At 40.4% G+C, this 27,310-nt stretch overlaps 5 protein-coding genes across 21 annotated transcripts; 3 read left to right on the forward strand and 2 right to left on the reverse strand.

Annotated features, from left to right (window-relative positions):
- Window positions 1-233: 233 nt before the first annotated feature.
- LOC131329631 (uncharacterized) lies at window positions 234-2,571 on the forward strand. 4 transcript variants are annotated; one of them, XM_058362878.1, is made up of 2 exons: window positions 234-364; window positions 1,040-2,571. In XM_058362878.1, exon 2 carries the CDS (start codon window positions 1,062-1,064, stop codon window positions 2,343-2,345), a length of 1,284 nt encoding a protein of 427 aa, XP_058218861.1. In that variant the 5' UTR covers window positions 234-364; window positions 1,040-1,061; the 3' UTR covers window positions 2,346-2,571. The 4 variants fall into 4 exon arrangements, with proteins under 4 accessions (XP_058218861.1, XP_058218858.1, XP_058218859.1 ...); XM_058362875.1 differs by lacking the exon at window positions 234-364 and adding an exon at window positions 391-588; XM_058362876.1 differs by lacking the exon at window positions 234-364 and adding an exon at window positions 574-712.
- An 871-nt stretch (window positions 2,572-3,442) lies between these two features.
- Window positions 3,443-8,895, reverse strand: LOC131329632 (protein TORNADO 1). The gene is made up of 3 exons (XM_058362879.1): window positions 7,206-8,895; window positions 5,512-6,758; window positions 3,443-4,996 (listed from the first exon to the last, which is right to left on the reverse strand). The coding sequence occupies exons 1-3, from the start codon at window positions 8,713-8,715 to the stop codon at window positions 3,620-3,622; spliced, it is 4,134 nt and encodes a 1,377-aa protein (XP_058218862.1). The 5' UTR covers window positions 8,716-8,895; the 3' UTR covers window positions 3,443-3,619.
- A 2,339-nt stretch (window positions 8,896-11,234) lies between these two features.
- Window positions 11,235-14,591, reverse strand: LOC131329635 (uncharacterized). 12 transcript variants are annotated; one of them, XR_009200822.1, is made up of 7 exons: window positions 14,427-14,590; window positions 13,459-13,591; window positions 13,093-13,166; window positions 12,932-12,999; window positions 12,560-12,724; window positions 12,390-12,427; window positions 11,235-11,638 (listed from the first exon to the last, which is right to left on the reverse strand). XR_009200822.1 is itself a non-coding variant. In XM_058362884.1 (7 exons), the coding sequence occupies exons 3-7, from the start codon at window positions 13,136-13,138 to the stop codon at window positions 11,564-11,566; spliced, it is 417 nt and encodes a 138-aa protein (XP_058218867.1). In that variant the 5' UTR covers window positions 13,139-13,166; window positions 13,459-13,591; window positions 14,427-14,591; the 3' UTR covers window positions 11,235-11,563. The 12 variants fall into 12 exon arrangements, 1 of the variants encoding a protein (XP_058218867.1); XR_009200821.1 differs by having other exon boundaries at window positions 12,560-12,734; XR_009200823.1 differs by having other exon boundaries at window positions 12,560-12,734; window positions 12,932-13,020.
- A 72-nt stretch (window positions 14,592-14,663) lies between these two features.
- On the forward strand, window positions 14,664-19,506 carry LOC131329634 (pentatricopeptide repeat-containing protein At1g80150, mitochondrial). Of its 3 annotated transcripts, none has more exons than XM_058362881.1 (3): window positions 14,664-16,472; window positions 17,483-17,672; window positions 18,989-19,506. In XM_058362881.1, exon 1 carries the CDS (start codon window positions 15,014-15,016, stop codon window positions 16,220-16,222), a length of 1,209 nt encoding a protein of 402 aa, XP_058218864.1. In that variant the 5' UTR covers window positions 14,664-15,013; the 3' UTR covers window positions 16,223-16,472; window positions 17,483-17,672; window positions 18,989-19,506. The 3 variants fall into 3 exon arrangements, with proteins under 3 accessions (XP_058218864.1, XP_058218865.1, XP_058218863.1); XM_058362882.1 differs by having other exon boundaries at window positions 18,996-19,506; XM_058362880.1 differs by having other exon boundaries at window positions 17,483-17,537.
- A 1,797-nt stretch (window positions 19,507-21,303) lies between these two features.
- On the forward strand, window positions 21,304-24,897 carry LOC131329636 (FRIGIDA-like protein 1). Its single transcript, XM_058362885.1, has 3 exons — window positions 21,304-22,231; window positions 23,644-23,819; window positions 23,915-24,897. Exons 1-3 carry the CDS (start codon window positions 21,376-21,378, stop codon window positions 24,554-24,556), a joined length of 1,674 nt encoding a protein of 557 aa, XP_058218868.1. The 5' UTR covers window positions 21,304-21,375; the 3' UTR covers window positions 24,557-24,897.
- Window positions 24,898-27,310: the final 2,413 nt, after the last annotated feature.

A 27,310-nucleotide genomic window follows, 5' to 3' on the forward strand; every position in this document is an offset into this window, starting at 1 on the left:
CTTTTAGGGTTGGGGAAATCGTATTGTGCGTTGGGGAGATCTGTAGGAGTATCGTGTATGTATATCTACCTGTATTGTGTAAGGGTATTTACGTAATTTAGCTCAAAACGTTAACAGAGTTAAAGGGGTGGCAGCGAAATCATAGTTAAAGGGGGTTAAGTGTTCGATTGAGTAGTTGGAGGGGGCAAAGTGTGACCGGGTGATAGTTTAAGGGGGCAAAGTATAATTTCCCCTATTGTATTTTGTCAATGCGAGAAAACTTTCCCGAAAAATCGTCTCCCTTCACGAACTGGGTCACAAACAGATCTTGTTCCAGGGCTACAGATTCTCCCTAAATCGCTTTGACTTTTGGCCTCAAAACCAAGTAAGAAACTGACCCCATATCACTACTTTTGTAGCCTTTTTCTTTATCTTTAGTGCTTTAACTAATAATTATCTGTTCATTGATGTGCTTTTTTTTTATGGCTTCGAGTTAAATCTTGTCAAATTTTGAAATCCGTGACGACTAGTTACTGTTTTGCTTTCTTTACCCCTTGGATGCCGGTGGTGGTAGTGTTTTCTTTGATTAAAGTTGGTGGCTTTATCGGGGTATGTTCAAATCTTGATGTAACTCTTTGTGGGTTTTGCCTATTTTTAGCGTTTTGCGTAGCTAAGGCAATTAGCAGCTCAGGCTTGCTTTTGGCTCATGATTTTGGCTATTTCTGGGTTTTGGGTAATTCCTTGTTTCTGGAATTGGGTCCAATCTTTTTTATTCTGATCATAGGATTAAATTGGGTAGATGGAGCTGGTCAGTTTTATCTAGGGTTTTGTTCTAACTTCCAAGATGTTGGATTTTGAGTTCTAAGTAGTAAAGAAATCCATAATTTGGCTTTGAATTTGGGTCTTGTGGGTAAGGATTTTACCCGTAGTGTGTCTTTCCAAGGGCTCTTTCGATCCACATCCCTTCCTATAGAAGTTTTTGAGTCATTTTATTGTTGTCAAGCACTTGGGGTTTTCATCAATTGGTTCTTCATTCCACTTGTTATTTGTTTTTTTTCAGGTTTAAATTTCTGGTTGGTATCATGGATTCACCTCAATCTGTCGTGTCACCGTTCAACGGCTCATCTGTTTTTGCTGGCCCTGAGAAGCAAAAGGCTGATCCGTTCGTTCATAATCCCGGTTTCATGTCGAGGAGAATTGAGGTTCAAAGCAAGGATTCTGAGGGCATCATTGGTGCTCTTGAGGTTTACATACATCAAGCCAGGGACATTCATAACATCTGCATATACCATAAACAAGATGTTTATGCTAAGATTTGCCTTACTAGCGATCCTGAAAAAACTGTCTCCACTCAGACCGTTAATGGTGGTGGAAAGAATCCGGTATTCAATGAGAAACTCCGAATCGATGTTCGGACGATAGATTCTTCTCTCAAATGTGAGATATGGATGCTGAGCAGGGTGAAGAATTATCTTGAGGACCAGTTGCTAGGGTTTGCCTTGGTTCCTTTGTCTGAAGTCCTCATCAATAACTGGAAGTTAGAGAAAGAGTTCTCTCTCTCTTCAACAGATCTCTTCCATTCCCCAGCTGGTTTCGTTCAGTTGTCTCTCTCTTATACAGGATCTTCACCAGAAGTGATGGCACTTCCTTCGCCACCTGCGGCTGGAAATGTTGTCCAAGACTCGGAAGCAACGGAGTCACATCCCTGTGAGTTTGACAATATTGAGTTCCCAGATCCAAAGGTTGCAAACGAGAATCAGCAGATGGTTTCAGAGTACTTTGCGCTCCCTAACACCAATTTGGACTCCCAGAGATCTCAGGACTTTGTCTCTCAAGATACTGAAAACCAACTTGGTTCAGAAGTTGGTGTTCATGTTGTTGAAAGCTTCTCAACTGGCACGATTGAGTCAATCCAGCTTCCAAAGCATGATTCTCCCCCCAACAGCGTGTCTACAACTAATGGATTTCCATTGCCTTCGCTTCCTGCAAATCCAGTGTCCTCTGATACTCCAGGAGCTTCAGAATCTCTGAATCAGGAATCAGTTTCGACTCCAAAGGAAAAGGCTAAAAGAGAGGAAGGCGGAGATTCTGAAAGTAATGCCTCAGGTGGGGGCCCTGTTGATACATTTGCTAAACCTGTTTTTACTGTTAACATTGAGCCAGAGCAAAAGGTGGTGCAACAGGATATTGTAGACATGTACATGAAAAGCATGCAGCAGTTTACTGAGTCATTGGCTAAGATGAAGCTTCCAATGGACGTTGAGAGTGGACCTGCTAGTTCTGAAAATTCAAGTTCAGATCAGAAATCACCAGCATCGAAGGACAATGGCTCCCGAGTGTTTTACGGGAGTAGGGCTTTCTTCTGAGCTAATGTTTCGCTGATCAGAGGAGGTTACGCAGGTGACTTTAGAAATTAGAATGAAGACTAATTCTCATGTTGGTTTCATAATGTAGTATGTAGTGTGGTGGTAACTGTGGTGTTATGTGTATGTTGGTATGTTTAGAGAAAGGAAAATCATGACTTGTATGCGTTACAAGCTTTGTACTATAACTTTGGCTCTTAGTATAAATGGAATTACTCTGTTTTGTTTCTTTTTGAGGGACAAGCCTTTGTTGATGCGAAGATGAGCATCCTAAACAACTTCATTTGTCATCTTTTGCATGATTTTTAATAAATTTGTGTACAAAATAATTTGGTATTGTGATACTATGACATGGGTAAAATCAGGGTCCTGCATACGAGGTTCGAGTCTAAATTCTTGGTCTATGCTGAAACATCCATGATTTGGTTTTGGCTGTCATAAGTGTATGTGGCCATCTCTGTTAGGGCAATCCAATTCCAAATCTCCACTCTTGGGAGTCACCTTGCCTATCAAGAGGTCTCCTATCACCAATCTCCTAGGCAACCTGCAACAAGCGATCTGCCTCAACGTACACATACCCAAACAAAGAAACAAGACGAAACAAAAGATCGGTCGCTTGAGCAAGCCATTGTCCTGTTCAGGATCACCAGGGGTTGTGAATTGGTAGTTACAGTTGGGAGATCGTCAAAGTTGCTTAGCTCATCCTTCCAGGGGTAGCTCCGCTCTCACGTATGGTGTATTCACACCTACTAAGTACAATTTCCAAGGATGAGCTAGCCCCCATGGACCCACTTCCTTACAAAGGAGGTCTCGGGCTCCATAAATCTGATTCAGAGTTTTATCTCCATCCCCATCCCCATCCCAAGGGTTCTTTCTCATTGTCACTCTCTTCCTACTAAGGCTGCTTAAGTTCTGTTGTCTCTTCCAATAATTTAGCCTACCATTTCCCTCAGGTGGCAAAAGGTCTGTTTATATCATCTGTCATCAATGAACTTGCTCCAGCTTTCTCCGTCTGCTTTCTTGCTGTTGTTCCACCCTTGGACTAAACTAATGGTGCAAATTTGTTGCCTTTTTTTGATGTTGGAAAAAATTCGATCATCTGAAACTGAAAATCATTGGTGACTACGGTAATACACTAATACTACCAGCCAAGAAAAAGAAAGAGTACGAGGTTGGTGAACCATAGTTTCATCGAGGCATTCCTAACAAAGAAAAAACAAACAAGAGAAAAAAACAAAAGACAATCATTTCTCTCCGTATAAACTACTAATAAAACTTCAGATTGGTACTTCGATAACTTCATTTGCTCTTGTGTGCATGTGCCTCCTACAAATCCAGGCAATCTGGCCGCTGTCCCTGTACCTCACTCTCCACAATCCAAACTTCTCTGCAATATCTCTTCCACTTGAACACCTCCGGTCCCTTAGGAAATCAATGACCCATTGTTGTGCTGTTCTTTGATCTTGCTGAATATCCCTCGAGTCCCTGCTTCTGTTTCTGCTTCCAGCGGCTGCGGCCCCCATAGCCCCAGCTCCAACTGCACCTGCTGCCCCATACAGTAGTGAAGAGTCTGCAAGATGTGCAACTTCCCTGCTCAAATCCGGTATCATCTGTCCCATTCCAGTTGCTAAATGAGCTCCTATCTTTAGAGCAAATGTTAATAGTGTCATGAACTTCTTCATATACGGAGCCAAACACTTCACTGCCATGTTGTCAACTTGCATCATCTCGCAACCTAACTGATCTTCAACCACATGCATCTCTTGCCTGAATTCACACAACATGTGTAACCGGACTGCATTCATTCCTGAAATCATAATGGTAACCAATCTCCTCGAGTAGTTCTCCGTTTTGACAAAATAGAACATGTTGGGGACTTTTCTTTCTTCCAGTTGAACATTGTAATTGACAAGGTAGTTCACTTTGTGATGAAGCTCAATAAGAAGTCTGTGTTCATAATATCTCAGCCCTTGAATCTCCTGCTTCAAATCTCTGATTTCTTGCTCAATGATCTTCAGTCTCTGCAAAACTGCTTCGACCCCTTTGGCAATTCCTCCAAATGTCGGCTCAACTTTTTCTTCACTGGTAGATTGTGCATGATCTGGTTCATCTGGATTATTTTCCGGAGGGACATGCAATTCCAAAGCAAGGTTGTATAGGTCATGATATCTTCGATGTAGCACTTCCCTAAAATCATCATCGGATAGTAGGTCTCTGGCAAAATCAAATCCACCGCCTAAGATAGGTTTGCCGGAGTCTGAGACTGGACTCCATGTGTGCTGATAATCATACATGCCGTCTGCTGGAACTGAGAGTAGTGCCTCTTTTAGGCTTTGCACAGGGACAAATTGGGTTTTTCTGTATCTTGGGGGTGTTAGATTTCTAACGCATTCGGGTCGCAGAATGTGTTCAGTTAAGGTGACACCGTGGCAGAGAGACTGTATTGTGGGTATTATGAGCTGCTGAAAGAGTCTTAAGGTTTCTGTCAAATTATGAGTGGAGCACGCAAGGACGTTGATATAGTAGCCCAATTGCCCTCCAAGCTCTACTCTGACGTGGATGCCATTGATGTTAATTGAGATAAGGTACTTCTCAAGACTGTAAGTTGCCCCATGTTGATTCCTTACTCCCATGATTCTATTGTGGAGATGCACCTGGTTTCAAATAAATGAAATTTGGTTACATACTTGGGACTTGGAGATGGTGCAGGTATGTTTCCCTCTCAAAAGTTGCAAATTTAGGAGTTCGAAAAGCAAGTTTGGTGGGTTCATATCTTCGTTTAGCATTTATGTTTGGTCTTGGGAAGCATGAAACCTCTATATGTGATTCTCTGTGTTAAACAGAACAGAAAATTAGGGTGTATGGACAATTAAACATCAATGATAACACTCAGAACTACAATATATTTCCTATCAGACCGTGCTGATAGTGATATCCAATCACATCCTGTTGATGACCTAGATCGAGGAAATTTTTCTTTTAAAAGTTATGTAAATCTACTAAACTCATTATGAGTGTTAGTTAAATATTGCTTAATGAGTTAATGTTCATCACTTCGTAGTCTCTCTTAGGAAAGCTCATTTTACTTCTTACATGTGCTATGTAAACTGGAAATTGGTGAGAAGAACAAGAACTGTAAAGAGTGAAAAGTTAATCGAATTCCTCTTGCCTGTAAGCGGGGAAAGAAGCCTGGTGTGAGGAACATATGGCTGGAATCATCACATTCCAGATGTCGCCCTGCATAGACACAGTCCGGTGTGCTTAACAGCCATCTCTGTGGCCTCCCCCGGCCTTCTTCCAAAATGGAGGGGATTAGTAGCAATGAATTTGCATCCGTTGGATCTTGTTCATAACAAAGTTCCAGTTTCAGCATCATTCTCACAAGATCACTCGTATCTAAATTCTCAAAAACCTTTGAACTCATCCCTGGAATCTGGCTCTGCAAACTTCCTTTAAGAATCCTCTCCAATTCTTTCCTGCTTATAAACCCATTATTCTCCGTCGAGTTTTGCTTTCTAACGTCTAGTCTTATCAGTTGACCAAGCACTTCACCACAGAACCACTCGCAATCCAGGATAAGAAACCCCAGTTCATCAAAATATATCACCTCCCCTATATGATGAAGGCAATTAGCTGTAGCCCGCCTCCTCATCTCCACCCTACCCTTGTTATCGTGTCTTGAGCGAATTCTTAAGGATGGAACTCTAACCTGGCATAGATCAGCGAACTCATTCCACCTCATTGCTGGCTTGTTAGAATTCTCTGACCTCCAATCTGATAGAATCTGTATCAGATCATTGCAAATCTCATAAACTCTAGGGACTCTTTGGAGCACTGTTTTACTTGTTTTGCGAAGGTGATGAGTGAGTTTACTCACAGATGCTGATGATCTAGCATCAACTGTAAACACTGTCGGGTAGAATTCGACAAAGCCGTGGAATTTATCTCTTAATCTCTGAATTGAATTTACGGTCTCCTGAAAATTCTGTGACTGTTGATTGACTTTGTCGTAGTGAGTGAGCACTATGGTTACATTTGGTAGCATGCACTGTTGGACTGCTTTTCTTGAATTGGAAACTATGTACCTTAGCCAATATTGGAGGTCTTCTTCGATCTCATTTGGGGTTTTGGGTTCTCTGTTGTTGGGTTTTCTAAACAGACTGGATATGATGAGGAAAAACGAGGCACTGCCATGCCCTGGGAACATGAGATCATGGAGGGAGTAGAACTCATGCTGACCACCAAGGTTCCATATGGAAATCTTTGTGTCTTCGTCTTTGAAAGTTTTTATCGTCATTCCAACCGTTCTAACTGCTTGCTCAACTGGCTTCACTATAGTTCTAACTGCTTGATCCATGTAGGGTAGCTTTGAAGAAGAGAAGTTCTGAGATACGGAATTGCATAATGTAGTTTTACCTGCACAATAAAACAAAGAGAAGGATGATGGTCAAAATATATACATCACATGGACTGGGGTATGAGTCTCGGTTAGAGCTGTGTGTGTCCAAGCGTCAAACTTTCCTAGACTTGTATCTTGGGATATCTTAATATGTGTCCAAAATACAGGTATCGGTAAAGGGACACATCTTAAACAATAACTTGTATCATTTCTTATGCATCATGTTCAGAAATTATATTGAAAATAGTTAAATGTACTTCAAATCAAATGGGATGCCGAGAAACATGGAATTTGTATGTCCTGTCTATGTGAAAGGCACGAAATGTTTCTTTTCTAGATATATGGGCTTCGCAAGATCTGTCCAAATTGGGTATGGGTGTATGACACATATCCCACAGCCAGATATCTGTCAGACAGGGTTACCCATGGGGAAAACAGAAGAGTACATGTGACGCAAAACTTACCAGCATTTTCTTGGCCGCAGAAGAATACTCGGCAACTTTTGGGCACCACCATTGGCATGTCCTTGAGCAAATCTGTTTCTGCTTCTGTTTCTGTCCTCCCATTCTGACCCAGTTTCTGGTAAATCCCTTCTGTCTTCCCAGAATTCTGCAGCGGCGTTCTTGCGAGATCAAGTTCTTCGATCCAGGGATTCACTTGCAACGTCTCCATTATTACTTGTAGCACCAAATCCCCATTCACTCCTTTGCAGCCTTGAAAAGACAAGCGCCTTAAACTGGCATTCCTCTCCAAGCTCTTGAAGATTTTAACAAAATCTTCTGGCCTTAAACCTTCATCATCGTATACCCCCATCCTTGTCACGGTTTGATTGGTCGTCAGCATCTGTAAAACAGCTGCAAGACCTCCCCTTCCCATCTTTGTTTTCCCACCTCCAAAAGTTACTGCCTTTATTGTTGTATTTGCTTGACATTGCAAAGTGGAGAATCTGCTCAAGGGGCAGAGTAAATGTTCCACGCCAATACCACCAAACCAGTTTCCATCAAGATATAAACTTTGCAAGCTCTGATTCTTGAAAAGTCCAGCTGCAACATAAACAACTCCCTTGTCTTTTAAACAGGTTTTTGACAGATTTACCTCTTTCAGACTCCGGTTCTGCTCCAAAACCCATCGGAACTCCTTGGCCCACCGAGATTTCAGGCGGACCCCAGTCAAGTCCAGTGACTTAACCGTTGAGTTCCACCCGAGGGCACAAGCAACCCGGCAAGACCCTGCCACATCAAGCTTGTAAATCCTCAGTGTGCTGTTTTCAGGTACGAACTCAACCACTTTGGAACTTTTTTCTCCTTGTTCTCCGCTCCATACATGAACTTCCATGGCTCTATTCCTTGCTAAAACAGCAGATATTAGTGGGGTTGCTGTTATCGAACTTGAATCGAAAATTGTCAACAGCTTCAGTGTAGGATTCACTTCTATCATCTTTGAGAGCTCCTCTGCTCCTTTAGACCGAATAGAGTCTTCCCATATTTGCAACTCTTCCAAACTATTGTTCACCTTTAGAGCTGAAGCAAGGAGGCTAGCTCCAACTGACCCAATTCCCGATTCTGAAAACATGATTTCTTTAACTACACCATTTCTCTTCACTATTTCTGATAACTCATATAAGCACTCCGTGTTAAACCTGTTTCGTCTAAACACGATTTGCTTGATGCCTGTGTTATTCTCCAGTAATGCCCCGAGATTGTGTATTTGCTGCAACTCCCAATTAACTTGGTGAAACTCCAAGTTTCGCAGCGACAAGTTAGTCGTCTTGGATGTTCCTAAAACTGTCAAGAGGTGAGAGAATTGGGAAAGCCCATCGTTTGAAATGTTTATGTTGATGGAGTTTTCTGTTTCTTGGAAACAAGCTGAAGTTGGTTGAGAGAGGTAGAAGGAGATGCTGTGCAGATTGAGGGTCTCGGATTTCGTTGCCTGAAGAAACCATTGAAGATCTTTGGTAGTCTGGCTTGTTGACATTGTTGGTGTGGTGAGAACTCTTTGCAGGTTTAGGGAACTAAAATGTGCTTTGCAGTTGCACACAGAGATAAAAAGGAACCATTAAGGTAAATTTCAAGGTCAAGAATCAAGATTGTCTGAGGAAGCCCCTTTTTGAAAAATAGGGATCAGAAGATGTTCTTTGATTATACATTGGGATGAGAGAAGCCGTGAATATATAAGCAGAAAATGTTTTTTGATTATATATTCACGGTTCTGCGCAATCTTGGCTGTCCAAAAATATTTTGGACGATCCGGACTAAAAACAATCTATTAACGGATTACCGTTAATAGATTGTTTTCCGTTCATGGATTGTTTTTAATCCGAATCGTCCAAAACACTTTTGGACGGTCGAAATTGAGCGCCGTAAACTTTATTCACGAAATTCACTGTTCTTTCGTGAATAAGATTTTCTCTATTGGATATGGGTAAATAAAAGGCATCCCTTGTTGCTTTTTCGGTGGAATGACAGCGTTTTGGAACTTTTTTCTATTATGGACTGTTACTATTCTTTAAGAATGTCATCTTTCAAAAGAATGATGCAGAAGTGGCAATTTTTTCATCTTGAGGAGTCATTATTTCAAAGTGAGAAATCCAGAACTCTACATGCCTTTTGTATGTATTGCTTTAGTATTAAACCCTCTATGCCTCTGAACTACTTTAAATACTCTTTGTGCCTACCGTAAGAATGGAGTAGATCTACAGCTGATAACCGATGTGAAGCTCTAATATGCTGCTCTTCTGCATTATGGAATCAGGTAACTGTGCGTGTAAGCTGACTCGTACACTTTATTAAAAAAAAAGAAAGAGATGAGTTTCTTTCTTTTGGTCCTATCTGCATCACAGAGGTGAATTAAAGATGTTTCAACTTTTTTTTGAACTTTTAGGCTGTTAAAAGTCCAACTGCTCTCTATTTTTTTCCTTCTATTCCCACTGAAGAATGGGGAATCCAATAAAGCAGAACGAAAAGGCAACCGAGTATTGGACAAGTTAACCTTCTTTAAGGGATCTTAATCATGTTGACAATGACAGAGGTTTAATTAATGAAGGCAGGCATATTTGGACGCCTTTTAGAAAAAATGAAAAATGACCTCATTTATTCTTCATACTACTTCTCAAGGCACATAGTCATTGCCAAGAGGCTCCAACGGCATCAGGGTGGGTGCACTTAGGTACCAAGAGAAAGGAAGTTGGAGTTCAACTTGTCTTTTAAAGTGTTAACCTAACTTTTTTAATAATACTGTTCTAAGAAAAGAAGTAGATCCATTTTCTCCAGCTATGCTACCATGTGTGAGAACAAACTCGCATTTTCAATTTCCTTACGAACAGGCATGAGATGATTCCAGTTTATTGTTCTAAACAATTGAATTTAATTACTAACTCATAAGACACAGTATTCAAAACTTGTTAGCAAGTTCAGAAATTTGGGTTCCGATGTAAGTTTTTTACTTTTTAGATTCCTTTCGTCATGACAAAGCAATAATCCATAAAAAAAAATGGCGAAAAAGTAACGCATGCAAAAAAAATAGTCCAAATTGCTTATTTAGCCAAACAACCCCTTTAGTCTTGGTCTGTCAGGCATATTGAAGACATGCGAGGTTTAGGATCATTAAACAGCATGGTGGTCTTGGATCATAAACCTTGCAACTCGAAACACGATTTCATCAGAACATTATTAACGAGCACGTTTTAAAATTAATTATCAATAAGCTGATAAAAAAAGCAGAAATTGAAAAGTTTCAATCCCCACACAAGAAAACGTACCTTTTCTGTTATAATTTTGAATTTTTTTTTGTTTGAAATTTCAGAAAGATCTTCATGAGCGGATCAGCAAAACATACAATTAATGGTCACATTTAAAAGCAATTTTCATAGTAGAAAAATTAAGTTATATTTTTTTTTGGAAATAATTAGTATATCTCAGAAGCTTTTGAAAGAAAAGTAGTATTTTGGGGTCACTTGAACGATTTTAAAAAATTAGTTTGGACCTATTTGAATTGTTTTTGGACTTGAAATGAAGGTAGGCCTACCTCAGGCCCAATCAAGTCCAAGAAGCCCCAAGGGCCCAACTTAACAATCCAATTTTTTTGACCCAAAAGTTGAATCTCTCGGACCGATGATCTGATCCCCGGTGGTGTTGCCTCCATAGATAAACACGCTAATCTTGTTGATGCCATAGAAATGAGAAACTTTTCAGTGCCGAGCGGGTATTGCCTACGTGGCACCCGCTCGGCGCACCCGAGCCGTCCGATACATTTTTAAACGGCTCGGATTAAAACCCTCTTTTTCCTTCCATCCCAACACTTTCTCTCTCCAAATCTGAGTCATTCAAAAACGAAATGGACGGCTCGGATGGCCGAGCGGGCACCACGTGGTACCCGCTCGGCACTGAAATTTTTTCCCGTAGAAATAGAGCAAACACAACCCCCAAGAATTGCACGAGAATTCCCAACCGGTATACAGAGAAAGAACCATTTTGATGGTCATAACAATCGAAAAGGATGAAAGGAAATTCAAGAAGTAATATCAATGAAACCTTCTTCTGGTTATTGATTACAACATTCAAGACAGTCAAACATCTGAGAGATTGCTTAATCCTTGTTTATTAAACACAAATAGATCAAATTCAAGCTGTCCAACAGGGGCAAACAAAATAAGGAAGTTCCGATTCAAACAAGCTATCCCATGATTTCACCAATCCAGCACGAAAACCACAGTAAGTCCTACTCCTACCTAAATGTAGTGAATAAATCATACGACAATTCCAGTCTTTAGGCTTGAATTTCATCCGTCTGATAGCAGAAAACACAAACTTCACTTCTAAGGCTACTATGTACAGGGAAGCAATGTACTAACTATCAAATATATCATTTCAGAGCCAGTATCCGCAACACTGATTCTCCCCTGCAAGAGAAAGAAATTGGCATCATCAAGTATGATACTCTCGGCCACGAAAGCTTTGCGGTCCAATGAAAGCTATAGCTTTTCAATTATGTTCCAACCTAAAATGAAAAAGCATTTCGCACAATGCAAGGCCACTAACCCACTTTTGAACTAAAACATCCCAAATTCCAATTGTCTTGTCATTAAGCTTTAAAACAAACAAGAAGCATGAACATTCTCAGACTTTTGTTCCTCATTTCCTAACTGTTCCTAATTTCCTAATCAAAATAGAAAACTTTGTTGCTATGGTTCCTGGAGAGCATAACACTCAATTTGATGACAAGCCTATCGGACAAGAAAGAATTTTGCATAACAAACCGCACAGTCAGTTTTAAAAGAGCTTTGAAAATGATCATGCCTGACAAAAAATATGTTCTCACACTAATCTTATATTGATGACTGTCATCATCTCCTCCGCCCACCTCCCATCCAAAGTTGTGAAGGCAAGGATTTTGTATGCAACCGTATCTTCCCATTAAAAACTTCTTTGGACAAGCCAGACGCATACACTGACATCAAATCAACATATTCAAAACAAGGCATAAGATGCTTAACCTGTAATACAGTCTTAATTGAGCAAATGGTTAATATGGTCACTCCTAAACGTTGATTTTCATAGAAAGTGCACGGGTAGTTTTTGACCTACAGAATGATATAGGTGCCAACTAGCAGAAACCACTTGTCATCTTGTCTTGTCTGGTATTTAAAGTACCTTGAACACATTTAGCCCTTGCAAGTCCACACTGTTCCCTGCATACTTGTAAGGGTGAGCCATCTGCAAGGTTCTTAAAATCAATGGGATCTAAAATGTGTTGAGATGATCCCAACAGCACTCAAGTCTCAAAGCTGCTAAACATGTAGAGAAACATAATATTCATATACCTTCAATGGGATAAGCTCGACAACCGGTGAAGGGAGATGCACATCTCTCTCGGACACGGTGAACGTGCTGTGACTTCCCCGGTCTTGTGGTACCAAGCCAGGCAAGCACTGAGGAACCAGCGATGGTGTGCGCTTTGTATCCTGGTCCTTGGCTTCAGATCCTCCCTATGGACGCCTATAAGGACACTGGTTAAATAGTTTCGGAACCAAAAGTTCTAGCAAGGATCAAGCTATTTTTTAAATGCAATCACATTCCAACACTAATTTTCATTTTTCAGTACCCGGAACAAGAAATTAAACATTGTCACCAAGCCAGAACTCATATGACTTCAAATGTATAGGACTTATCCCATGCACAAGGCTGATGCTTACCAAAAGGTATGGGAAAGGTAAAAAATAGGAAGGAAAAAAAACCCAGTGTTGTATCACAGAAGTTGCCCCTGAAAACAATTGAAAATAATCTAAAGCATAAATAAAAGGATGCATATGATGTAGAAAATGTGACAACAAGCCAAAGGTTAAAGAACCATCACCTAATATCCCCATTATCAGCATTCCACAATGCCTTTTTTGTTCCATCTAGCAAGACCCCATCACAAAGTTGCCCCTGAAACAAAGACAATCCATGACACCCAATAAAAGAACATATGCATAAAGCACCTCTATGTAATTTCTGCAAAGTCTCTACTCTTGCACATAAATTAAAATTAAGAAACCACAAACCTTCTTGGTCCTAACTCCTAAGGCAAATGAAAAACAAAATCATCATCCCAATCCGAATTTTCCCTCAACACAAAAGGTCCAAAAGATAAAAAGACAGAAGAACACCATGTAAAAGTTAAACCCTCACATCTTTGAGTTAAATCGAAGACAAATTGATTAATCTTAAAACATATCACCTGCAGGAGTTTCACTCTTCTAAATATCTTCTCCAATCTTACAAGTTGTACCCACGATTCTTAATTGCGGTGCAAGATAAACCACTAGAGCTTCCTCTAAATTGAACTCTTGTACCTTCTTCCGAATCAAAGCCTTCCATTTAAAAACAACACGTATTAAAAGCATGAACAGAAATAGCCAGAGCAAAATTACACGCACACCAATACACAAAACACTAAAACACAGAAGACGAAAACCTAGTGACAAAACATTCAAATCGAAAACCTGGATCATTCTCATAAACCCCAAAAATTCGCCAGAACACTCCCCACATCGCAGGAATGGAGCAACAAACCAACATTCATCCAAATACACTCAAACAGCATGCAACCACAGGACATACTCACAAGCAACAACACACAGAGAAAAGACACAAACAAAACTTCAACGAGAAAAACGCAGCAGCACACCCTTGACACAAAACACAGTGGGTTCCCTCCCCCCCTCCCCAACATGGAGGAAAACAGCCTCAATCCAAGACCCCAACAACCTAGTCAAAAACACACAACCCACTAAATTAGACCAAACAAAAGCACACATGAACGAATATGAACCACCAAAAACACAGATCATTTGCGATTTCGCAAGCGCATCAGTCCATGCCAACAAAAGGCAAACCACAGCGCAGAGCAAAAATTTTGGAAAGCTAAAAAATCAGACCAGACCTCGCTAACCGAAAGAAAAAACGTTAACACAATCGCGGACGGAGGGACGAACCCACCCGATGAGCAGTGCACAAATCTAAGATCGGAGCAGCTAGGATCCCCTCCCAAGCTTAAAAAAAAAAAATCAGACCAGACCTTGGCACCTCGCTAACCGAAGAAAAAAAACGGTAACACAATCTCTGAAAAGCTAAGAAATCAGACCAAACCTCGCGAACCGAAGGGGAAAACGGTAATACAATCGGCGGACGGAGGGACGAACTCACCCGATGAATAGCGCACAAATCTCAGATCGCAGCAGCTAGGATTCCCTCCAAAGCACTTCCACTGCAAATAGCGGCAAATAGCGTTTGCAGAGAGAGAGAATTGAAGCCAATTGAAGAGAAAAAGACCTAAATACCCATCAGGCTACATAGGCTCACTCCAATTGAGGGGGCATAATTGGAAAAATCGAGCAATAGGGGAAGGATATATATACCTTTCGTTTAGGTTTTGTTTGTTCTGTCATTTACAAAACCCACCCCAGAGACGAGACTCCATTGCCGACTTCACTCCCCAGTCGGCCGATGAGATCTCCACAAGAAATAATGGTAACCGGAGCTGCAGTTTCTCAATGGTAACTGGAGCTGCAAGAGGAGTGGCTTACATTGGATTACAAGGGAACCCCCACGTCGGGTGGAACAAGATCTCCAACGTCTACGACAAATTCTGTCAACAAGTCAGAGCCTCCGTTGCTTGTCGCCTCCATTGTGCTTGTGCTTCTTGTCATGCTGGAGGACCCAAAAAAAATATCCGTCGGGGATCGGGGCGAGTTTTTGAGAGGGTATAAATCCAAGAGATAAATTGCCAGAACATGCTAGCTTTGCGCCTTGTTCGCAAATTCGGTACCCACGCCATAGCTGCTGCTGCCAATACACTCCCGACTCCCTTTGCGAAGTCCGTTCCTAAACAAACGGCCATAGGAGGTTTAGAGGAGCCTGCACTTGTTAAGCTTAAGGCCGAGAGAGACCCCGAGAAGCTGTTCCATCTATTCAAGGCCAATTCCCGCAACAGACTTGTTATTGAAAACCGGTTCGCGTTTGAGGATACTGTGTCCCGGTTAGCTGGGGCGGGAAGGTTGGATTACGTAGAGGACCTACTTGAGCACCAGAAGGCTCTCCCACAGGGCCGTCGTGAAGGCTTTGTCGTTCGGATTATAATGTTGTATGGAAAAGCTGGAATGGTTAGTCATGCTGTTGATACTTTTAATAATATGCATTCCTATGGTTGTCGTAGGACTGTTAAGTCTTTCAATGCTGCACTGAAGGTTTTGACACAAACTCGCGATTTAACTGCAGTTGAGTCGTTTCTCACGGAGGTTCCGTGGAAGTATGGTATTCAGATTGATATTCTTTCTGTTAATATTGTTATTAAAGCATTTTGTGAAATGGGTATCTTGGAGAAAGCTTATTTAGTCATGGTAGAGATGGAAAAAATTGGAATAAGACCTGATGTTTATACTTACACGACACTTTTATCGACATTTTATAAGAATAATCAGCCAGAGGTTGGCAATGGGTTGTGGAATCTTATGTTGCTTAAGGATTGTTTGCCCAACCTTGCAACCTTCAATGTTAGGATTCAGTTTCTGGTGAACAAAGGAAGAGCTTGGGACGCTAACAGTCTGATGGGTGTGATGTGGCATATTAGGATACCTCCTGATCTGGTGACTTATAATTTGGTGATCAAAGGCTTTTGCCGAGCTGGTTATATGGAAATGGCGAAAAGGGTTTATTCTGCTTTACTTAACAATGGACATAAGCCGAATCTGAAAATTTATCAGACTATGATCCATTATCTGTGTGAAGGAGGGGACTTTGATTTGGCATATACAATGTGTAAAGACAGCATGAGTAGGAATTGGTTTCCGAACGTGGATACCATCTGTAGGTTATTTGAAGGCTTGCGGATGACTGGGGAGCTTGGGAAGGCTAGCTATATCATGAAGTTGGCTAAAAAACGGGTGCCCCCTTTGACTGCAGACCAATTACATGCCTCGCAGTCTATACTTCAGAGAAGGTGAATTACAAATGATATAGTGGAAGACAAGGATTTTATGGATCTAAGACCAGGCAGCTCACTTGGAGTTGGAGCTGGTGTTCATCTTACTCTTTTCATCTGGAGATAGATTTGGGAAACTCTGAGCATGTGCAATATGTTGATGGAGAACTATTTCAGAGGAAGATGTAATGTTTTGCTCCAATATATTCAATGTGCTGTATTATAGTTCCGTTGTCGAGAAGGCTAAATGAACCTTAGTCGAGAAGGCTCTTGTAAGCTCTCTCTCTCTCTCTCTCTCTCTCTCTCTCTCTCTCTCTCTCTCTCTCTCTCTCTCTCTCTCTCTCTCTCTCTCTCCACCTTCAATACTGCAAATGCATGATCTTGCACATTTGTGACTCATGTGTATACCTAAGAATTTTTTAAAGTAGCACCAACTCTTCTGTCAAACCTTCTCGGACACTGCTGCACACTTTTGACACTTCCTGGATGAATCCATGGTTTTAAAACATGTTTCCAGAGCTGAAAGATACCTTTTTAGATTCGGCATTTACAGAACTGTCCCATGCGCTTGGAGATTGGATATCACAAGTTAAAGAGTGTAATTTCTTTGGAATAAGACCAAATTAATTTGACATAATACGTATGACCAGAATTTGAAGCATTAATTGAGCTTTTTTTCAGCGTAAGAAGAGAGTGTAAACATGTTAAACAGACTTCAGGAGAAGTTTGATTCTATGAACACCAAAAAAGGAAAGAAGGAAACTTGGATTATTGATTTCTATTAGGTATACCGTATACTCAAACAGGAAGCCTAATTCTGTTCCTAAGCTGGCATTTTTATATGTAACTTGAATGTGACTTCATAATTATGTGTCTCTTTATGTTTAGTACTTACCCATTGTAGGGTCAAGGTTGATTTATCGCGACCATATTCTCATTAAGCAGAACATGTCCAGGCAATACATTATTCTAGACTCCAAGGGTTTCATTTTTGTGTGTTCAGTTTTAGATTGGCTAGGAAGTGCAATTTGGAAAGTGGACTATGCTATGGCTGAAATAAGGAGTTTTTTTTGGGTTTTATGTTGCTTCCTTCTCCATCCCTTCTCCAATAATCATCTATTAAACGATTCTACTAGTCTAGTTTGGAACTGCCTCATTGTATATTCAGAAGAGGTTGGCATGTATCTACTCAGCTGGAATAGTTATTAATCAGGCCCAAATTCTATGGGGTAAGTATAACATATATGTGGTACTGATGTAAATATGACTGTTGTCCTTGCAGAGAATTGGATGAAAGAAGATCACGTGAAGGTTCCATGAATGACAATGTTGACTAGGTGAGTTGGCTTTAGGCCAATAGATGGGATTATATATTACATTACGTCTCAATTGCTAGTTCCTTTTGGAGGAGGTTATATTCTTTCTTCTTCAGAGTTGAAGTATGCAATTGTATACTCTGCCATGGTGATGCGGTATGCTCCTTGCTTTTGATCCTATAGTGTTTTTTTTTTCCTTTGATCAGCAAAAGAAAATTTTAGTAAGTCGGAACACCAAGTACAACATGTTAAAAGGGTGGTGGCACAACATCAACACTCGAGTGGAACAATTCAACTAGATTGGAATAACCACCGAGCAAATCATATGGTAAGCCAACGACCATAAGTTAGCAAGATGCCAACTCAAAAACAAGGCAGTAGAATACAATCAAGTGCAAAATAGGAAAGACACCAACAAAGTTAACCCCCAAGTAGACGTTCTACATGCATGTAGAACATTAATGATCAGTTGATGGATTATGTTTGCTTGGGGGATAGTTTTGATGAGATTGATTCTCTTTGTGGCCTGTATTATTACTGTGCTGGACAGGTTCAATTTTTTTTCACTCGCATAAATTTTTTACACTCAAAACGCAGTAGTAAAATACTATGATGCGCTTATTTTGTTTAAATATAAGCCTCCAGGCCCTCCATCCATTTTTTCTAGCCACCCTCTCCCCTTTTTCCCGGCCATCTTTTCATCTCCCTCTTCTTCAAATTCCTTGGGGTCTTTTGCCATGTACTATAAAAACGAATCTGCTCCATTTGACGTACGTACATGCCTTCATAAATATCTGTATGCAGTGAAGATACAACAATCCACATGTTTCCCCTGATATTTGTGAATGCTCGTCTTCCAGTTATCCCAGTATCCCGCGCTGCAATTATCATGAAAATCCCTTGCTCAGTTTATGTGTTTTCAGACCAAAAGCATTGTCAGAGTAATTTATGCCTTTTGTGAGCTGGCTTTGGTTATGGTCATTCCCAGTCTTCCCTGTTATTTTACTGCGGGCGCTGCTATTCGCAGCCCTTTATTTTCTCCTATAGCCCACTACATTTCTGTTAATGATTGTTGAAAATCATACATAACATTTCGGTAAATAGCTGTTGAAAACAAGATTATATTTCGGTAACTACATGTCGAAAATATGTTCAACTTTCGGTAAACAACTGCCGAACATACATTTTCGGTAAATAGCTGTTGAAAAAAATATTATATTTCGGTAATTGGATGCTAAAAATATATCTCAATTTCGGTAACTAACTGTCGAGTATAATTAGAAATTTTTAACGGGCTATGGGAGAAATAAAGGGCTGCGAATAGCAGTGCCCGGCTACTGCTGAGAGTGTTTTCAGTTCCACTGTTTTGTACACTTCATCACATCAATGATGTCTCGTATATTTATTTTGTTTCTTTGCATTAGCAGGAATCCTTTTTGAATGACTGATGGGCTTTATTTTTTTATTATCAGGGTCTAGCGAGTCTCAATCCCTCATTTTGCTGATGGACCCCCTCGTTGTTGGCCAAGGGAAAGAACAATGAACCTGACAATGCTTTTGGCAATTGTATTCACTTCACTGTCCTCTTTTGTTGGAATTTGCTATTTTCTTTTTCTTAAGAGGGAACTTTATCCTTCTCTGCTGTTGTTTCGAGCGGAAATTAAAGAATGCTATCCCCTACGAAGGAGATATGGCAGTACCAGATGTTGTCCAGTTTATTATCAATGATGGAAGTAATCCTCCTACCATTGTCAAGGAGGAAGGTGAGACTTTGTCCTCTCTTTCCTTTTCAAGTTGACTTTTCTTGAGCGTAAACTAGCTCAGATACCTGAGTTTTTCCACCGAAAAGAAGCAGCAACAAAGCTAGTGTGTGTGCCCCACAACTGTACAGTACACACTATTGTTGCTTATAATGCTATAGTTTGTACATGTACAAATCACACCTATAATCATGGGATCGATATTAATACGAGAGTTTACGATACAAGCATGTGAAGAAGTTGTTGGTGCTAAGATGGTTTCCAATTCCTTTTTTAGTTGCAATAACTTTGACCACCGGAGTACAGTAGAAAGAGCCTTCTGCTCGCCAACATCTGCAAATGAAGTTTTCTTTTGGTTAATTGCTCAACTTTGTAAATACAAATGTATGAGAAGAAGAATAACACTTGAGCCTTTCTTTTCTTTTCTTTTTTTGTTGAAAATGACACTGAAGCTTTGATTGACACTGAAGTTTCCTTTTTTTGTTGAAAAAAGAACACAGATCATCTCATCATCCTGTGGCTTGTAAATAAAAATTGACAAATATACCGTAAGCCCTAATGCTCTTTATTCTAATAAGGGTGAAATTGTCCTTTTAGCGTTCATTTTGGAACCAGATTTTTTTTTCCCTGCTAAAAAAAACCCGCAAAATGATGTCTTTTATCCATCTATAGATGACCAGAAATCTTGTTAGCAAGTCCTGCAATGCTACTTGTTAACAAGTTTGAAAAGTGTGCATTCTTTGCATAGAACATAAAAGAATGTGCTCCCTCCGTTCCCAAATAAGAGTCTTGTATTCCATTTTTTATTATTTCTTAATAAGTATTCATTTTGAAAAGTTTAAACGTTCGTACAATTATCATTTTAAAGTGGAGATCAAAAGTGACATGAAAGGTGTAATGAATTAATGACGTCTCCTTAATAGGAGTAAGTTTGAATTACGAAATTGGATACTTAAAAATAGATGGAAAATACAGAAAATAATTTTTGCACTCCACTATCTTATAAATGCAATCAAAATTTTGTTTTATAGTGCGTGCATTGTGTGCAATCTTAAACACTAAATAAAAAATTTTGGAGTCTATTTATAAGAAAGTGGAGTGCAAAAATACTATATTTTACATATTTACGCATACTGCTTACGTATATAGAACAAGCTTTACATTCCGTCACAGATTCAAATTCCTCAGTCCTCAGAACAGGTCTCTTGCAAATTAGAAGAAAATGAGTGAATATTAAGAAGGTTTATTTATTTATTTATTATGAACGGTCTTGCTATTGTTAGCCTACTGGACTGACGATATGCACATAAGAAGACAAGAAAAACACGTATTTCTGTATACTTTCCTATTACGAATGGCAGTATGGATCAAAAAGTATTTCCTCATATGTTTCCAAAGCCCACTTTCTCTCTCCGAGAAATCACTCTAACGTGGGTTACGCTATGGAATTTTTGGGGTTTTTTGTTTTTATTTGCGTTTATTAGTTTTGTGAATATGTTTTTTAGATTATTCATTCATCTCGACAATAGAAATTGAAAAAGTAAAAAGTTAGTACTCCGTATAACTTTTATTCAAATTTTTTTATAAAAAAATTCAAAATAAAGTTCAAAAAGTGCAAAAAAATCGACCTTATCTTGAATATATATTTCGGAATAAGTTATAATTTTTTCCTTTTTGATTTGTCTTACGATACGAATCAATAATCCATAAAAATTAGACTTAAAACTAACAAACGCAAATTGTTTTTTTTAATAAAGACAAAAGTTCAAAAATTCAAAAAATCTGAGAGGAAAGGGAGCCTTCCTTTCAGTGCCGAACAGGTACTACATGGTGTCCGATCGGTGCATTTGAGTTGTCCATTGCGTTTTTTGATGACTCGGAATTGGAGAGAGAACAAAGGAGTGAGAACTGAGAAAGTGTTGGGGTGGAAGGAAAGAAGGAGTTTCAATTCGAGCCGTTCAAAAGTATATTGATTGGACTGGATGAGTTAAGTGGTATCACGTGTTATATACCGACCTTGGACCAAAAAATTTCTCCTCTTCTCTCTCTCTCCTAAAACAAAATCCAGTTCCGTTGAAAGCCCCGTTCTGTTCCCAGCAATGGCGGCGACGATGAAAACAATCTCCGCCGCTCTGAAACTCGTCGACGCGAAGAAAGAAAATCTCCGTAAAGCCTTAGAAGACCTCCAATCCCACTCCTCTCCTCTCTCCTCCACCTTCACCCTCACCTGGCCCGACCTCGACTCCTACTTCTCTTCCCTCCACTCCTCCCTCCGTCACAAGTTCCAAATCCTCCAATCCCAACAACAACAATCCCAATTCCCGAACACCCCCAATCCCAAACCACCCCCAATTCCATCACAACTTCAAAACGCTAATAATCCACCCAATTCCCAAAGCCTAGATGCTAAGGAAGGGTCGGAGGAGGCCGCGGTCTGGGTTCCGGCTCGGGCCGAGTTGGTATCGTTATGTGAGAAGATGGACGGGTTAGGGCTAAGGAAATACATACTGGAGAGGCCAAAGGAGAGAAACACAATAAAGGCTGAATTGGCGGATGCGTTGGGGCACGCACCGGACGCGGCGGCGATGGTTTTGGGAGCGATGGAAGGGTTCTACGGGGCGAATTCGGGGAAGGGGAGTAAGGATATCGAGTCGACGGCGATAAGGAGGAGCTGTGTGGTTTTGTTGGAGGGGTTGAGGAGGAGGGTGGGGAGCGAGATTGGGGGGGAAGTGAGGGAGAAGGCGAGGGGGTTGGCGGGGGAGGGGAAGGGGAAGATAAGTAGGGGTGGAGGGGGGAATGGGCTGGAGGGGTTTGGGTTTTTTTGTCTGGTTGCCGCGTATGGCGTGGCGGATGGGTTTGATGTGGGGGAACTGGTTGATTTGGGTGTAGAAGTGGCGAGGTTTAAGGAGGCTGTGGAGTTGTTTCGCATTATTGGTTTCGGTGATAAGATATCTGGTGAGGGTCCTGTATTTCATATCATTTGTTTAACCTATGATTTTTTGTGGACCCATGACATGGTTTATTGTGCCTCTCCTTGCGTGATAAGTTGAGTTTACAAATTCCTAATTGGATAGAATTATGGTATATACTATCTAGGGTACAATAAGCTTTTGAGTTGTTTCGTGTGATCGGTTTTGGGATAAGATATCTGGTGATGGTCTTGTTATTCATACCTTTCTGTTAAACCTATGTTTTTTTTTGCCATTTATCTGCGTTTATATTGCATCTTTGGTCATTACTTTCTGTGGATGAGGGATTTGAGTTGAAGTCAGATCAGCCAGACCCCTGACATGGTTTATTTGTGCCTCTCTTTTTGTGATAAGTTGAGTTCACGATTGGATAGAAGTATGGTATCTTGACTACACTTAATCTTATAAAAAAATCTCGTCTACATTCAATCTTTTGATGTTTTTGGACATGGAGTGACGCAGTAACTTCACTTCTAATTTTGGACTCAATTCATCGCCGGTCTCTTGGAATTGCCTTGTTTTCGTTCTTTCTTGAGGTTCAGTGATACATAATTGCTGTTTCATGTCTGAGAGTTTGCCACGTGAAATGAGTGATTATCTAAAGATGATGTTATTTGGTGGTATTTAACGATGGTAATCATTTCCTTCTAATCTGCAACACTTTTCAGGGTCATGATTGTGCTTTTAGAGTTTAGATTAAGTAAGTACGGGTTGAGACGCCAAAGTAGGAACTAATTTGAATCGTGAAAATGTCCACATTTTTAGCAACAAAACATTAAGTTGGTTTGGTTTTTTTTCCCTTATCCGAAGTTGGTTTGGTTGATCATGGTACCTTGTGGTGGTTGATGGTAATTGGCAAGTCAATAAAAAAGTCTGCTTTTTATGTCCTAACATAGTCAACTTAATCAGTTCTTTCGTCTTCCTACTCAATGGAGGTTTTGCTAGAATGGTCTTAGGGAGGGGTACTGTCTGTGTGGTCGATTCTTCCCTTTGTTATTTGAAGTCGATTTAATTGTTGAGGCCCTTTGTAGGTTTAATCATACTGTACTGAACCAATGTTCTTGCTGTAAGGTTATTTAGAACTCATCTTCTATCTTTGCTTTGAGTTTATGTTGCGATCTATTGTAGTAAATATTACGCAGGGTGGGAATGTTGTTTTATTCAGGAGTGTCCTTATTTTGGGAAACGAACTGAACCAATGTTGTTGCAGTAAGGTTATTTAGAACTCACCTTCTGTCTTTGCTTTTACTTTAAGTTGCGATCTATTTTAGTAATATTATGCAGGGTGGGAATGTGGTTTTATTCAGGAGTGCCCTTATTTTCTGAAACTAAAATTTTGAAGTGCTCATATACATGACGCTCCTCGTCAGCTCACCTGTTCTATTTGGCTTTTCGCAGACATTATTCTCAAACTTATTGGTCAGGGCAAACAACTTGTGGCAGCCAGATTTATTTTGGAATTTGAGCTTTCTGCGAAGTTCCCACCAGTACCACTCTTAGAAGAATACGTCAAGGAGTCCAAGCGGCTGGCTAAGAAAGTTCTCAAGGGTAAAAAGAACACTCTTAAATCACAGGTAGTATGATATTTCTTTTTAGGACTATTGAAACACTTGTTTTCAACTTTAAAATCAAATGAGTATCTGTTTTTTTCCTTCTCTTTCTCCTGTAGAAAGAGGCCTTCACAAAGGAAGCCAATACATATAAGTCGGTGATCAAACTCATTGAGGACTATAAGCTTGGATCTGAGTTTCTGAATCTGAAGGAGAAACTTATGAAACGCCTTGAGACAGTAGAGAAGCTGAAGTCGGACAGGAAACCCTACGCAGCAACCCCTGCTTCTCAGACCCAGCAGCAGCCAAAGCCACAGAAACTGAGTGGAAGCAAGCGTCCTCGGAATACTGCACCAGCTCGTCCAACCGCAATTTCAATGAGTGTTGCTGCTACAAGTTCCACCGTTCCTGTATTTCAGCAGTCTCATCCACAGGCGGCAGGTTTGTTGCCACATCTTCCTCCTTACTCAGGCTCACCAGCTGGCCCATATGGCTTGGCAGGTTCTACTCCTGCCGTTGCCTCCTATGCAGGCTCATCTGCTGCTGGCTTGTACGGGTCAACAGGAGCCCCTTTTGGTGACCCTGGGAACTTTATGCCTTCACAGACCCATGTGATGCCTTCGCAGACCCAAGTGATGCCTTCACAGACCCAGGCATACTCTTCTGAAGCACACATGGCAACTGGTTATTATGATAGGCCAGTTGCCTATGGCGGTTATGCTTTTCCACCACAATATCATCAGCCTTACTATCCCCAGTAAGCCCTTGTACCATTCTTACTTTAGGGTAGTATTGGATGGTATCCTATAATTTGCCTGACTTGGCAGCACTAGTCATCAGAAAGCATTTTTTGCTTATTTGATCACTATGAATGTTGCACAAGCTAGATTGCTTTTTTAAGATTTTTTGAAGTTTATGCATGGTCAGGGTGACATTGTTTCACTTGAACCATATAGATCCTCGTGGTTTGCAATTCAATGGTGAATTGTTTCATGTGAGCATATATGTAGGGTTTCAGAACTGGAACCACCAGGGGAAGGAACCTTTTCATTTTTTTCAGCTCCCAGTCCTAATGACTTGTTGAGTTTTTCATCTCATAAAATTCTTTTGCAACGAGTTAATTTTTGACTGTAACTATGTTAGGGCAACTCCAATGGTAGTTGCTAAAGTGGCCATGCGAAATCCATCTTTTGGCCTATTACAGTCTCAAATGTCATTATTTGGCATTCCTGCCCCAATGGTGTAAAAACCATTTTTTTTAGCGTAACCACCACTGCGGTATTCTTACTCCAATTGTGTAAGTTTGGTGACATAACTTTGGGAGTTTCGGTCAAATGAGTTACCTACTATCCAACTATCGGACTTTGGGTGATGCGCAACCAAGTGTTGCTAATTGTCCCATTTTTATGAAAGGTGAATGATTTTTACCTTCTGAGAATTTCCACAATTTTGTTTTGTCAAAATTGGTAGGGGAAATTCTTTAAGGAGAACATTCTACAAAGCATTATTTTACAGAAGCTCTCTAGCTTGGACTATGAAATATTTATAGAGCTGTTAATGTGGCAATTTTGCTAAATCCTCCAGCTCAAGAACAATTGGCTGTGAGTGGAAAGGCCATCCAACCTCATATTCTTGTTTCACTTGTTTGGAGGTACCATTTAACCGAGGTGGGAAAAATTGTGTAAGTCCCTCCACATGCTACCCACACACAGTAAACATTAGACATAGCGAAACAAAGTTAACATATGGTACAAAGGGTAGGGTAATCAATCACTATGAAATAGGGAATCTTGTCTGAAAGCCTAGCTTTGATACTATTTGAAAGATCCAACTCAAAATTGGGGGCAGTTCCGGGGACACATATTCACATTTTGACACAAATCTTGTGTGAAACCCATTTTGAAGTCTCACGTAAATGATCGGAACTATCGGCCCTTACCGATCCAAATGAATTGATTTTTTTCAGGAACTCTTAAAAACATGTTATTAAACACATTGAACAGCTCCAATTATTAGCGTGGGGCTCCAATCTTTTTTCTGTTAAATGTGTCAAAATAGGTGTCCCAAGAACCGCCCCTCAAATTTACTCCCTCCGTCCCCGTTTAACCGTCCTTTTTGGGAGTTTGGGTCACTTTTCAATTGCTTATATCTCGTAATGTATAATGCTTTATGTGATTTTGAAAACATTGTCTAATAGAACTAATTGAGCTCCATCAAACAAGCTCCACATTGCATATAAAATTTATTATCGATTTAGAAATATCACTCCTTTTTATCTGGTTAGAATACGAGTGACCATTAAATGGGGACATGGGGACGGAGGGAGTAGTTGGCTAAAAATTGGCTTTGGAGCTTGGTTTGGAACAAGTTCTAACACCTCTCCGCACATGCGTGCTCACACTTGAGAAGGTGAACATAAGATCCAAAACGTAGGTGTCGCAATGAAACAAAGTACACCTATGTACGAAGGGGGGACCAATACAAATAGTTTCGAAAACCTCCATATCCTAGGTCTGATACTATGCTAAAACGGCCAGCTCAAGAATACCCCACATGTGGAGTGGTAATTAGGAATCATGAAGCAAGGTGGACGTATGGCTCACAAAAGGAAATCAATTACCAGGACATCGAGGTTCTTGTCCCAAAACCTCCAAAAGTTTATAATGACTAGAGAGATTGCCTAGGCTCATATACTAGTTTTGGAGGTGAGGTGACAATAAAATGATGTGGGATAAGCTCTAACACTACCTGGCACGTGCGACCCTTGGTTTGCACGTGGAGAGGTAAACAATGGAACTAGAACACAAGGATCACAATGAAATAAAGTGCACTTATGATGAACTGCCGGACTTGGTGCAATGTTTAGCATGAAATTCTTTTTTTTCAAAGGATATAGCAGTCTGTGGTAGAGGAAATTTTTGAGCTCTTGCCTAGTTTTAATGCGAAAAGGAATTTAGGATAGAATGCCATTACGCAATTTCTTTGTTGGCTTGACTAGAAGTCTTATGTCCTCCTTGCAATGGCAGCCGGTTGAAGCTGCTCTTGAGTGTATGTTCTCCATCCCCTGAAGGGAGAGAACATCCACCCTAGACCGACCCCACTCTTCACCTTTGCTTCTTATGCTTCTTTTGAGAGCAACTGTGGTACCTGGAGTGACATTGGGCGCATCCAAACTTCTTTTCCCAGCTAGCGCAGCTCTTCAAATGCGAATGTATTCACCACCACTGTTTAGACTGGAAGTACTATATGCATCTTCTTTCTTTTATTTGTAAATATTTCTTGGAAGAATTAGAATGAGTTAATACTATGGTAATAGGAAGCGAAAGCTGAAACAAAAAGGGATCTCCTTATGCTTTTCAGGAGAACAATGTGATATGCTTGTAGCCGTGAATTTTATTTCTGGGACAATCTTTTTACGCATCCTTTATGGTTCCTGGCTGAGCTTCATTATTATAGGAGATTACATTTGCATCCGATGCTAGTGTTATTTAAGAGGCCGTAGTTCGTTATTTGAT

This window comes from Rhododendron vialii, chromosome 6a (assembly GCF_030253575.1).
Source record: "Rhododendron vialii isolate Sample 1 chromosome 6a, ASM3025357v1".
Lineage (NCBI taxonomy): Eukaryota > Viridiplantae > Streptophyta > Magnoliopsida > Ericales > Ericaceae > Rhododendron > Rhododendron vialii.

What these genes read in the sequence shown, in the direction of transcription:
- LOC131329631 (XM_058362878.1), top strand. Translation starts at nt 1,062, where the DNA reads ATGGATTCACCTCAATCTGTCGTGTCACCGTTCAACGGCTCATCTGTT.
- LOC131329632 (XM_058362879.1), bottom strand. Translation starts at nt 8,715, where the DNA reads ATGTCAACAAGCCAGACTACCAAAGATCTTCAATGGTTTCTTCAGGCA. An exon ending in CTGCGGCCAAGAAAATGCTG is followed by an intron (nt 6,759 to 7,205) that starts GTAAGTTTTGCG and finishes TTTATTGTGCAG; the next exon opens with GTAAAACTACATTATGCAAT. An exon ending in GCTTCTTTCCCCGCTTACAG is followed by an intron (nt 4,997 to 5,511) that starts GCAAGAGGAATT and finishes ATTTGAAACCAG; the next exon opens with GTGCATCTCCACAATAGAAT.
- LOC131329635 (XM_058362884.1), bottom strand. Translation starts at nt 13,138, where the DNA reads ATGGAACAAAAAAGGCATTGTGGAATGCTGATAATGGGGATATTAG. An exon ending in TACCTTTCCCATACCTTTTG is followed by an intron (nt 12,725 to 12,931) that starts GTAAGCATCAGC and finishes AGGCGTCCATAG; the next exon opens with GGAGGATCTGAAGCCAAGGA. An exon ending in AAGGGCTAAATGTGTTCAAG is followed by an intron (nt 11,639 to 12,389) that starts GTACTTTAAATA and finishes TTTCTCTTGCAG; the next exon opens with GGGAGAATCAGTGTTGCGGA.
- LOC131329634 (XM_058362881.1), top strand. Translation starts at nt 15,014, where the DNA reads ATGCTAGCTTTGCGCCTTGTTCGCAAATTCGGTACCCACGCCATAGCT.
- LOC131329636 (XM_058362885.1), top strand. Translation starts at nt 21,376, where the DNA reads ATGGCGGCGACGATGAAAACAATCTCCGCCGCTCTGAAACTCGTCGAC. An exon ending in TTTCGGTGATAAGATATCTG is followed by an intron (nt 22,232 to 23,643) that starts GTGAGGGTCCTG and finishes GGCTTTTCGCAG; the next exon opens with ACATTATTCTCAAACTTATT. An exon ending in AGAACACTCTTAAATCACAG is followed by an intron (nt 23,820 to 23,914) that starts GTAGTATGATAT and finishes TTTCTCCTGTAG; the next exon opens with AAAGAGGCCTTCACAAAGGA.